General features: G+C 39.9%; 1 protein-coding gene across 1 annotated transcript; it reads left to right on the forward strand.

Moving 5' to 3' along the window:
- The first annotated feature begins 771 nt into the window (after nt 1–771).
- On the forward strand, nt 772–10793 carry RpS29 (ribosomal protein S29). Its single transcript, XM_089250956.1, has 3 exons — nt 772–954; nt 6841–6940; nt 10680–10793. The coding sequence occupies exons 1-3, from the start codon at nt 893–895 to the stop codon at nt 10686–10688; spliced, it is 171 nt and encodes a 56-aa protein (XP_089107082.1). The 5' UTR covers nt 772–892; the 3' UTR covers nt 10689–10793.
- Nucleotides 10794–11998: the final 1205 nt, after the last annotated feature.

Genomic DNA, 11998 nt, shown 5'->3' on the forward strand with positions numbered 1-11998 from the left:
GGGGTGCATATGGCCCCATGTTGAGAACCACTGATTTAATGCATGATGTTTTCATACAGGGTGATCAGCGAATAAGCCCTTATTTCAAAATTAAATATCTCTACAACAAAGATCAATAGAATTATGCGGTAAACGGTACGTTTATTAGCAAAACTGTAAAAATGTTGTACAGAAATTTCGAAAATTTAGTTTTTTTTTTAATTTTTTAAAATTTAAAAAAAAAAAAACAAAAAAAAAACTTGAGATTTTAGGGTTCCGAAAATCCTCATTTGTGTCAAGAGAAACCACTGCATTCGCCCAAAGTTACTGCATGGGCTGCGATATGCACCATATGTGCTGACAAATTGTTCCAAAATTGTAACGTAACGTTCAGTAGTAATCGCCTCTGGTGCGTACCGCAGCCCATGCAGTAACTTTAGGCGAATGCAGTGGTTTCTCTTCACACAAATGAGGATTTTCGGAACCCCAAAATCTCCAGTTTTTTTTTTTTAAATTTTAAAAAATTAAAAAAAAAAAACTAAATTTTCGAAATTTCTGTACAACATTCTTACAGTTTTGCTAATAAACGTACCGTTTACCGCATAATTCTATTGATCTTTGTTGTAGAGATATTTAATTTTGAAATAAGGGCTTATTCGCTGATCACCCTGTATATCGCTCCCTTTCAGAAAATGCAAGTTCCTTCCGCTAGAGGCAATGCTCACTCCAGAGATGTTTCAGTTCTGCTCGACACGGAATGAGTACCCAAGCTAACTTCCGCACCTCATTAGAAATTTACTCCCTGTCGCAAGCGTCGTGTCCGCAAAAAGCCTCGTGCATCGTGCTGCAATTCGTCCTAATTTCGTTTTGTAGACATTTCAGTTCGTTACATCGGTAATTCGTTAAGTGGAAGATGGGTCATCAAAACATTTGGTTCTCGCATCCAAGGAAATTCGGGCCTGGATCGCGTTACTGGTGAGTTTGAGACTTTTTTTTTTATATATTGAAGAAACAATATGCTATGTAAGAATTGAGGCCCCGAAATTTTTCCCCCGATTTAATGTTTTATTATTATTTAGTCATTAATATCAATTGCGATATGGACTAGAATTGATTTGTTTTCGATTAATTGAGTAGAATTTACTGCTTTTATCCGCCCGGTGTCGAGACCTTTTATCCAGGATCCCATGGTGTGGTTAGGCTTAATGATTACCACTAGTTGCTAAATACAAATACAACGCCACAACAGGCAAATTGCCCAACGAGGTGGCTGACTTAAGAACATCATGGATCCCCGAGCCCCTACCTACTACTGCTACACCACACATGCACCCCCCCCCCCGCGGAACCCCCCAACGAATAGGTACATGCGGGAATGTGCGTGTACGTGTAGTGCAACCTGACGTAAAGTTTGTTTCTGTGTAATGCTTGTTATGTGTAGTGCTGTCATCTGCCCCCAGTTTTACTAACTATGAGTGAAGTGTTATGGCTGAATGATTTACCGTTGTAGGACTGTTGCTCTAGACTGTGGCGAGACTTTTTAACGGGGAGATCGGCTCGTATTTGCGCCTTGAAGTTGGGAACCACAGAAAACCAACTTCAGCCGACCACCACTGTGGGGTTCGAACCCGGATCCTCGCATCACGAGTCCGGCACTATAACCACTCGACCACCACAGCGGCCAATGTGGCGGAATTCTGTACGCGGTGCGGTTTTGAGTATGATGACGCACGCAAAACGTACATAGTGCCAAAAAAAGTGATGCACTCATAACGCCGAAGTTCTCTGAAACGAATGGTGGCGTTGAATCGAGGTTCTACTGTTCATTAACGATCAGGGACGAGATATGATTAGAATTCTGTAATCGGGGTAAACATCGAGTTGGCGAATTTTTTTGGTTGTGATTATGGCCACGTTAGCTATAAGGCAATCCGAAATAAAGGAGTCCGAGTGACATTGCTGACCGGTGTTATTTAGGGCAAAAGAAATACGCCAATTTGGCAGTCACCCTAATTTCGGAATTGTAGGCCCCTTTTGCCGTTGCTTGCAGATGAAGGCATTCCAGTCCTAGAGGTCGGTCCAGAGTTTAACCTGGATGGTCCGCCACTTGGCGATTTTTGGCGCCGAACATGTCTGACGGCGTTGGCGACTCGCCGCCAAGGCCGTCAGACACTACGGACGCCGAGAAAAAAAAACCATCTTCGTGCAAAACATAATAGAAATCACCAAGCATAAATATAGAAAAAAATATCAGTTAAAAAAAATTACATCTGGACCATTTTTTTAATAATAAACAGATCCGGGCATGAAAAATTCTGTAGGTGCATTTTAAATAATAAACCGATAAGACAGAAGGCATGGCAATGGATGAATAAGTAATAAATAGAACGAATTAATAAAACGGTATGATACAACCTGACCAGATAATAAACCAAATGACTTGAGCTACAGAAGGGAGGAATAATAATCCAAGAGAGAGACGTGCTGGAAATGGAACAACGGCTGCTTCGAATTTTTGAAAAAACAAAAGAAAAATCCTGTTCGGTGAAGTCAGCGGCATCTAGTATCACCCAGCGAAAACTGAAAAGATGTTACAAAATATGGCAACCCAGAGCCCATTATGAAGGTCTTGGCGACTTATCGCGAGAAAAAAGTCGTGGCGGACCATACTGCATCTGTTCCGCAAAATGCCCTAATTTGGTGTCTCAAAAAAATGTGTGGAGGGTTAGAAAAAAGTACCTTCTTTTCTGGCAATAAAATATCGAAAAAAAGGTAAAAAAAACTTACTTGCATTTCACGTTCATGCAGAATAAAAATGTGTACAGCAACATAAAAAAAAAGACAAAATAATTAGAAAATGAAAAGATACAATACAGTGTATGAGAACATTATCCATACATCCGTGGAGGCAATTTAAAGTGGTGCCCCCCTACATTAAAGAAAAAAACCACTTCAAAATCCTTGAGCAAACGAAAGGCTATTCAAAATAGCACCGTCTAGGGGGAATCACAAGTAGGAAGAAATCACCAGTGGATAAAAATGATTGTATTCCCCCCCCCCTTCCCCAAACATCCTGTGTCATCCAGATAAATTTTATTTACATTCTGTAGCGCAGCCGCCAAGTCACCTGTGTTGTTTGGGAAGCTCCCAAATTTTGACCATGACATAGCTGCCAAGTCTCCCGAATTTTTCGGGAATCTCCCGAATTTTAGCTTCATCGCTCGACCTCCCGAAAAGTTCTTAAATCTCCCGAATTTTTACGAAAATCATAAAAATCCCTAATTGTCCCTAAAAATTCCCTACTTCATTAAAAAAATCCCCACTTATGAAAACAATCCCTGAGGGATTTCTTGTGGGGCATGAAGCCTCTTTTTTTCCCCTTTCAAAATGACGTCACACGTCGTAAATGGGGACATTCCCTTTTTAAGGAAGTTTTACAAACCCTCTGATGGTAACAAGAAAGTTATTTGTCTTATCGTGCAGGGAAATGGCTTAGCAGCCAATAGTCCTGGATAATAATCGAAGATTATAGTGATGCGCATATGGTCAAAATTTCTTTTGTTGAAGTTACGTACGTGCGATATAACAAAGCATGAATACTGATAAGCAAAAACATATTTAATCAAGTTTAAAGATACTTATTCCGATGAATTTCCTTTCATCAAACGTTCCAGAAGAGGGCCGACTTTTCCTTTTTGTACAAGTTGTGTTACGGACATAAACATCGGTCATGGAAAGACTGCCATCATCACTCGTGAAATGGAAAAAAACCCATCAAGCAAGCGTTACAAAAAGTCAGTGTTCTTCAAAAATTGACGGTGTTTTCCTTCATCTTCCGATAATTTTGGGGTCATTCGCGCAGAATGTTTGTTCGCAGCGTTTCTGAATGAACACAATATTTATTTTTACATCATTGAAGTTTTGGCCTCCAATTTCACTTGTTTTTGCGTAGGGATTTTATTCCCAAGGGTTTAACTTCCATGTGTGTGAAATCCCTATTTTAATTTGACTTCAGTTTTTGAGTAGGGATTTTATTCCCTATGCTTTAACTTTTATGTTTGGAAAATCCCTATTTTATTTGGAAAAATCCCTATTGTATTTATTAGGGAGTGGTTTTAGCATAAAATACAAGTTTGCGCGAAAATCTCCCGAATTTTCATTTTCAAAAGTTGGCAGCTATGCCATGATTTGAAAAAAATCCCTACTTTTAGGGGGGAAATTATTCCTAAAGAATTTATTTTAAAACCGAAAGGATCAGTCTTTTTTTCAATTTCAAAAATGACATCACAAGCATGATGTAAATTGTCACTGTTGCATCAAATAAAAGTATGTAATTTTCAGTGGGGGAAAAGACAATTTGAAAGAACAGCTGCTGTATGGTCTGCCATTTGGAGACTTTTTTGGCGCCAAACATGTCTGATGGCTTGGAGTAAAGTCGCCAAGGCCATCAGAGCCTACAGGCGCCGTGGGAAAGAATCACCCGCGTACAAAACATAATTATGGAAACCGCCAAGGCTAATAGTAGCAAAAATATCACTTGGTGAAATAGCAGTATAAGCACCATGCTTGGCGCGAAGAAGTGCAGGGACTAATGTAACCCCGCGAAAGAGAAATATAAAAAAACTTTTTTTCATCGCTCCCTTTTTTTCCATCCTCCACCACACAGCAATAATCCCATAGAAATGGGAATAGACCTTAAGGCACATACACGTAAAATAATCCTTAGGGTGCACACGTGAAATAATCCAAAATGCATGTAATAAATTGAAATAATCCATGTGGAATGGGCGGTAAACTCATACTACCGAATTTTAAGAAGAATCATGACAATAAGAAATTAAAATCACCAGAAAAATAAATTCTGAAGTGTTTGAAGTTACTAGGCCTCTGCCCAACAGAAGCTATTTAACACGGTCAAGAATTTTTAAAAAAATCTGTGCTGAAACGCGACTGTGAGCAGAATATGCTGCGCCAATGCTCAATGGAAGTGAAATGACACTTATTTCAACACTGCATTAGCGCAGAAAGTGTTTCGTCCATTCGCTAACATAGGTGCGTGCTAATATGCAAATAAGTTGTAAGAGGTAGCATTAAAATTCCTACAGCTATAACCATAGATGTGATTTGCTTTTGTCATGACGCCTCAAAAGATTAACTCCAAAGATTAATTTTCTAAAAAAAGAATACCACAATACAATGTACATTGCAAATATATATTCGTGTATAAGCCATGTTTTTTTGTGGAAAAATTTGTTTCTCATGTGGGGGTCGGCTTATACTCTGGTCAGTTTTTGATGAGAACCTGATGAGAGGTCCTGAAGTGAGAGGGCCAGCTTATGCACGAGTATATATGTAATATATATGCAACAAAAAGTTCCTGAAATACTTTATCAGTGATTTCACCTGTAGGCAGAACTTCATTTGGCGGGGCTTGGGCATCACTCCGCTCCTCCGGCCATTAAAGGGGGCCCCCTGGACTGAAATTATCGACTCTGTTTTCACCACAACCAGAAACATGGCAATATTATTTCATTAAACAGGATTAAAGCCCTAGCAGACAGAGAAGGCACTATAATCCAGTTGAAGCAGGCAAGCGCAACGAAAATAAACAAGCGTTTCTGAGGTGCCACAGTTGGAGACTTTCTGAAGAGGTCTAAACTGCGTCCCACCCAAAAGACAATATAATTCAAGAGACGTGCTGGAAATGGAACACCAGCTGTTTAGAATTTTTGGAGGGGGAAAACATGGCAAAGAAAAGAGGAACCTGTTTTCTGAAGCTAGCGCCACCTGGTATCACTCAGCGAAATCGGGAAGATGTTGAAAAATACGTCAACTTAGGCCCCATCATTACTGTCTTGGCGGCTTATCATGGCGGACTGTATTGCAGCTGTTCCCTACATCTTTGCAAAGGTGAAAATTGCAAATAATTTTCAGACCTGCCAACTCTCCCGATTTTTCATTCTTTCTCCCGCTCTCCGGATTTGTTAAAATTTCTCCGGATTTTGGCAGAAAATTAGATTTTGCGTTTTCGTGGCGTCAATAATTACCGTCGTCGTTAGGGAAAACACCCGTAGAGGACAGCCGTAGTCATTTTCATCGAGCAGCTGTAAAAAAGTCTTTGCGACCGCATTTAAGCAACTGGCAAAGACGTGACTTTGTTTTTGTAGCATTTATCGACAATCATTTATCAGGGGCATGACCTTCGTTGCCGAAATTCCTGTATAATCGTTATTGTATTCCATTAACAGCCGCACAGTAAACACATTTTTTCGTCCGCAGCTTTGTAATTTGAATTTTTTAAATTGTTTCTTCCGATTAAACATCTTCAGAAAGAAAATATAAAACTTAAGCTATATACAGCTAAATATAAAGCTTTTGAGAATTCATATACCCAAGATTATCAATCACTGATAGCATCGACGAAAGGAAACACATACTTTATGAACAGTATGTAGATGTGATTTCTCTATTCTGCATGGAAAGACTGGCATAGAATTATATTCTTCTCAGGGGCAATGCAGAACGTGCCTTGGGGGGGGGGGAAGAATGTAACTTTTTCTTAATTTATTAAAAAAAATTGGAAAAAAAATTTGATTTTTTTTTGATTGAGTCTATGAGTGTCGAGGAGGGGGGGGGGGTACCCCCCTCGGGAGAATCTCTGGATTTCAAAAGTTGGCACGTCTGAATTTTACATTCATTGATGAAAAATCCCTTTTTAGTTTTCACACAGAATTTGAATTTGCATAAAAACCTACAATTCTAATTACCAAAGTTTATCTCTGTGTGTGTTTCTAATTCTTCTATGTTTTCTGTACGAATGTAGCAAACTATATAAAATTGTTTCTTTCACTTCCGTTCCAGCCGAGTGTGCGCAAACCACCATGGCATAATCAGGAAATACGGGCTGAACATTTGCAGGAGGTGCTTCAGGCAGTATGCTGGTGATATAGGCTTCAAGAAAGTATGTAAAAATAAACTTTTTTTTTTAAAGTGAAGATAACACCATTTTATGTGAACAAAAACTTCGACTGGAAAAAGACTATGCTGCTTAAGGCTGTACACATTGTGTGTCTCCCGAATTTTAGCTTCATCTCTCAACGTCCCAAAAAAGTTCTTAAATCTTCCAAATTTTTAGGAAAATCACAAAAGAATCCTAACTGTCCCTAAAAATTCCCTACTTCATTTCAAAAGAATCCCCGCTTCTGAAAACAATCCCTAAAATATTTTTTGTGGGGCAAAAAGTCTTTTGCCTGTTTTTCCCCTTTTCGAAATGACGTCACACGTTGCAAATGGGGGAAAGAGTTCCCTTTTTTAAGGAAGTTTTACAAACCCTCTGATGGTAACGAGAAAAGTTGTTTGTCTTATCATGAAGGGGAATAGCTTAGCAGCCAGTAGTAGTCCTGGGTAATGATTGAAGATTATAGTGACGCGCATGTGGTCGAAACTTCCTCTTTTGTTGAAGTTACCTGCGTGCGATAACAAAACATAAATGTCGATGAGCAAAAAAATATTTAATCAATTTTAAAGATACCGATGAATTTCCTTACATCAAGCGTTCCAGAAAAAGGCAGACTTTTTTTGTGCAAGTTGTGTTAAGGACATAAACATCTGTCATGGTGGAAAGATTGTCATCATCACCCATGTGAAATAAAAAAATAACATCAAGCAAGTGTCACAAAAATTTTCACTTTCAAACGTTGGCAGCTGTGACGTGGTGCGGTGACCAGGAGATATAGGAGTGCATAATAGCAACTAACGACAAGAGCAGTATATTGTTTTCTTCTAGACCACACATACTCAAAAAGAGGCACAAAGAATAGAAAGAGGCCACTCAACATGGTGAGCAACTGGGACAAGCTTGTTTGTTGGTTTTCTGCTGATTGGTTTGTTTCTTTCTCGTCTGTTGAGGGATCGTCATTATCACCACACCCTTACATTTCAGAACTTCTCTGGCCATTTTCTCTATCCTCTTTTACTACGTGCAGACGTTTTTTTCTCTACTTCTATGCATGAGGGTTCTTCCTAGTCACAACTCTTGTAACTTGCATCTCTTCGTTTTGCTATAAGCGCATCCTTAGCATCTAATCACAAAAAAATTTTACATTTCGTAAAGAGAAAAACAGTGTCACTTCAGTCTCGTGACAGTGAAATTGGTAAGATGACTTGTTATTTGACTTTTTGATAATTGGCAATATCTATGATGATCTCAAATTTTTCTGGGGACGAAAAATCCCTTTTGTATGGTGGGTGTTTTTTTTTTTTTTTTTTTTTTGTGGTACAAATATTTTTTGCAATGTCATTCTTATAAGTTCAAACACGATTATATGTAGTCGTGAATGACATTGGCAACGGGAGAACTGCCAAACAAACAGCAACAAATCCAGGATGGTGGATTGGCGGTAGTGGACCTGTGTCGTGGCTTGCACACTCCTCTCTTCCTGGATCCACTGGATTAGTACTTTCAGTGCCATCGCTAGACTCAGCGAAAGAACTTGTTACTGGGATTCTTGTTGCTATACGAAGGTTTTCAACAGTTGGCTGATGCAAAGATGAATTTAGGGAAGAGAAAATTCAAATGCCTTTACAGGGAATCGAACCCACGTCCTTTCACTTGCTGGGTGAGTGCGCTAGACTACAAAGGACTACGCTCAGTGCACATGATTCCTAAGGAAAGATTGAGAATCATTGCCTTTGTAGTCTAGGGCAGTGTTTCTCAACCGCCGGGCTGCGGCCCGGTACTGGGCCGTGACATCATTCATACAGGGCTGCGACTAATCTGCAGTTTCCTTTTCGCCCACATTCATGTTCTGTTAATCGTGTTTGACTGGGCCTTCCACTTACAAAAATGAATGAAACCGGGTTGCTGGCTTCCAAAGGTTGAGAACCACTGGTCTAGGGCACTCACCTGGCAAGTAAGAGGAAGTGTGCTTGATTTCCCGCAAAGGAAGTTGAATTTGCTCTTTCCTAAATTCGTCGTTGCAGCCAACTGTTGGGAAACCCTTGTATGGGAAGCGAAGAGTGACATCCTCCTCAGATTCTTGTTGCTGCTGACAATATCTTGACAACAGGCCTCTGCAAATGGGTGCACCATTCTTTCATCCACCAGTGTCAGTTGTGCAACAGTACCCTTGGAGACTACTTTGGTCTATTACATTTTTGTGAAATCAGTTTTTGATTCAATAATGTTCCATATAGATTTCGTTAAAATTTCCTCAAGTTAGTTCCTGCAGAAACCGCATACTTCGTTGCTATACATTTTTAAACAGCTGCAATCTCAAGTCCTATAATTGAAACAATGGTCCATGTTGCCATTCTATCTCAGTTACTTTCTCAGACAAAAAACTGTTGTTCTCAAAAAAGCGGGAAAAAATTTCCCCCTTTTAACAATAACTTTAATGTCACATCTGTAAAATTTGAAGTAAAAAGAAAACCAACATAGCCTGTTGTTTGCCCTAATCCTTCAAATGTATTTTGATCCGAGGTTCCATAGCAGAAGTTATTTGTCTTGACTTGCACAATCGCCCCTAGAAGTTTGTCTGTGGAGGTCTGGACCACTCTGTATATGAATGAAAAATTAGTATAGGCATCTGCTATTTCCATGATTTTTTTTTCTAATTTTACGATCCTGTCAAGATAGCTGTTTCGTTGACATTGTAGTTTGTTGTATAGGGGACTATCACCCTTAAGTGAGGAAAAAAATACTTTTCCTATTTGCATCGGAATTGATGTGTTTGTCACGATGTTGTCGTAGCATGAAAATGCTACTGCTAATTGATGGTTGCCATAATTTTCTTCTATGAAATTTTACTGGAATACTCACGTTCCCATTGACTTTACATAAGAACTCAACAAATCCTGGGTCATCAGTTCTAGAAAAGGAGGAGACAACTGGTCTTTTCAGCAAAGTTTAGGTTGAAGCAAAAAAAAAAAACTAAAATAATTATTGCCAAAGTGATTGGAATTTTCTGTTATTGAATTGTAAAGAAAGAACATGAAATTTATGTCTGTCTTCGTCAAAAACGTAAATTACTTCAAGCCAAAAAATATCATTTCACACTCCATTTTTTTCTTAAGGAATTTTGCTTGCATACAAAAAACATTTGACTAGTTTTGTAATGGAGGATCGAGGGGGAAAAATGCTTTCAGTCCATAAAACAATGTTTTTCTTTGGAAATCTGGTATCGCTTTATGCACGCATCATAAATTTGTTTCTTCTGCACGTGTGGCTCGTGGACTGAGTGTAACATCTGTGTTTTGTGACCAGTGTTCGCCAATATGCATCTAGGTGCTTGATTCATGCACTAAGTTCAATTTTACTCAGTTCAATTTTTCACTGATGAGTGAGAAAATACTCCAGATTTTTGGTAACTTACGAGTAGGTATATTTCTCACTGCCATTCCTGTGCTGTGTGCAAGAATTTGAATTTAGGTCCCCACTTCCAAGTTGGCCCTGTGCGAGTGCACATGCCTAGTTATGGCCTTGTACAGAACCGCAGGAACATTAGATTTTTGGGAATGGAATCATTCTCTGCCCTTACCCTTCAATTATTTTGTTTCAATTTTTAAAGCCTTGCTCTGCATGGCAAATTATTTCACTGTACCAAACAAGATAAATGTAGCGTTTTGGTGATTTGCAAATTTATATCAAGTTTTCATCTCTTAATAATCTTGGGTTGTTGTTTTTTTTTTTGTCTTTACAGCTGGATTAACAGACTTTGGCAAGAAGATTGGAAGTCGGGAATGGCTTCGGAAGAGAATTTGTTCTGTCTGTTTATGTTCATTCAGTAATTAATAAATTTTGTATGTTAATCTGATCGAATGTGTTAGGTTTCAGGATTATTTCTTAAACTCTGTAATCACTAAATTGTAATCTGCTCTTAAGAAATTTGAAACGTGGCTATATATACATAAAAGTTTTATTTATTTTTTAAGTTGAATTCGTGAGAAGTATAGGTGGGGATGACTTGGAGCCATCAAAGTAACGCTTTAAACAGGAAATCTTAATGAGAATTATCAACCCATAATATGCCGAAACTTATTATTTTTGGCTTAAATCTCGTGAGACTAGTTCTGGTCCTGCCATTGGTCTTGTCTGCATCGGCGATGCACTCTTTTTCTGCTTCTGGAATGTCTCCATCACTTTCCTTGGAGGTACTTCGTTACAACCACATCCGAGCAGTGCGATACGTTCCTTCGGTGTATGCAACTGGTCATTCCTCATGTCCAAGGAAAATATGTGTTTCCTCAAGAAATCCACTCCGATGATGCACGAATCCCTTATGTTTGCCCCGAAGACGATGTGTTGGTGGGTGACCGTGGCGAACCTTAGTGAGACTTTCAATTTTCCTCGCACAGTCAGTCATGGTGGTACGTAGAGAAGTCGTTGCTGAAATTTCCGAGCCAGGTTCGTCCTAACGATGCTCACGTTGGCTCCGGTGTCGATGACCATCCTACACGGCAGTCCATCAATCTCGCCTCTTATGTGGAGTCCGTGGTGTCCTCCGTGCAGCTGTGAGACGTGGTACACTCGGCATGGTGCGTGTACCGTACCAGTAGCTACGACTGAGCATGCGCTCCGCAGGTGGCCTTTTTCGTGGCGTTTCCAGCTTCCCAGCGACATGTCTTTCTGGGCCCAACGATCGTTCTTGGCACACTTCAGAAGTTCTTTCAGCTCTCTGATGATGTCCTCCACAACAGAGCCTCGGACCACTGGTCGTTCTTCCCTCGAAGCTTGACGGGCTGCCTCGTACGTCATGGCATTGACAATAGCACTTCTCACGTCCTTTTACTCGCCCAGACGAGGGAGGGTCAATCCGTCCCTGATATCCGGCGGGCAATCGGGATATGCCAGCTGCGAGACCCTTTCGATGTCCATGGCCAGTTCTTGTAATGTTGTTCCGGTCTTCTGCTGCTTGGTCTTGAGTTGCAGCCGGTGGAAGTCCTTGAGATAGTTTTCTCCAAACCTTAGCTCCAGTGTGTGCGTCAGTGCTTCATAGCTGGAGCGGTCCTCAGCGGCGAG

Source organism: Pholcus phalangioides, unplaced genomic scaffold (genome assembly GCF_987345545.1).
Source record: "Pholcus phalangioides strain wild (caught in Gottingen) unplaced genomic scaffold, Ppha-v1.0 ptg000024l_1, whole genome shotgun sequence".
Lineage (NCBI taxonomy): Eukaryota > Metazoa > Arthropoda > Arachnida > Araneae > Pholcidae > Pholcus > Pholcus phalangioides.

What these genes read in the sequence shown, in the direction of transcription:
- RpS29 (XM_089250956.1), top strand. Translation starts at nt 893, where the DNA reads ATGGGTCATCAAAACATTTGGTTCTCGCATCCAAGGAAATTCGGGCCT. An exon ending in GGGCCTGGATCGCGTTACTG is followed by an intron (nt 955 to 6,840) that starts GTGAGTTTGAGA and finishes CTTCCGTTCCAG; the next exon opens with CCGAGTGTGCGCAAACCACC.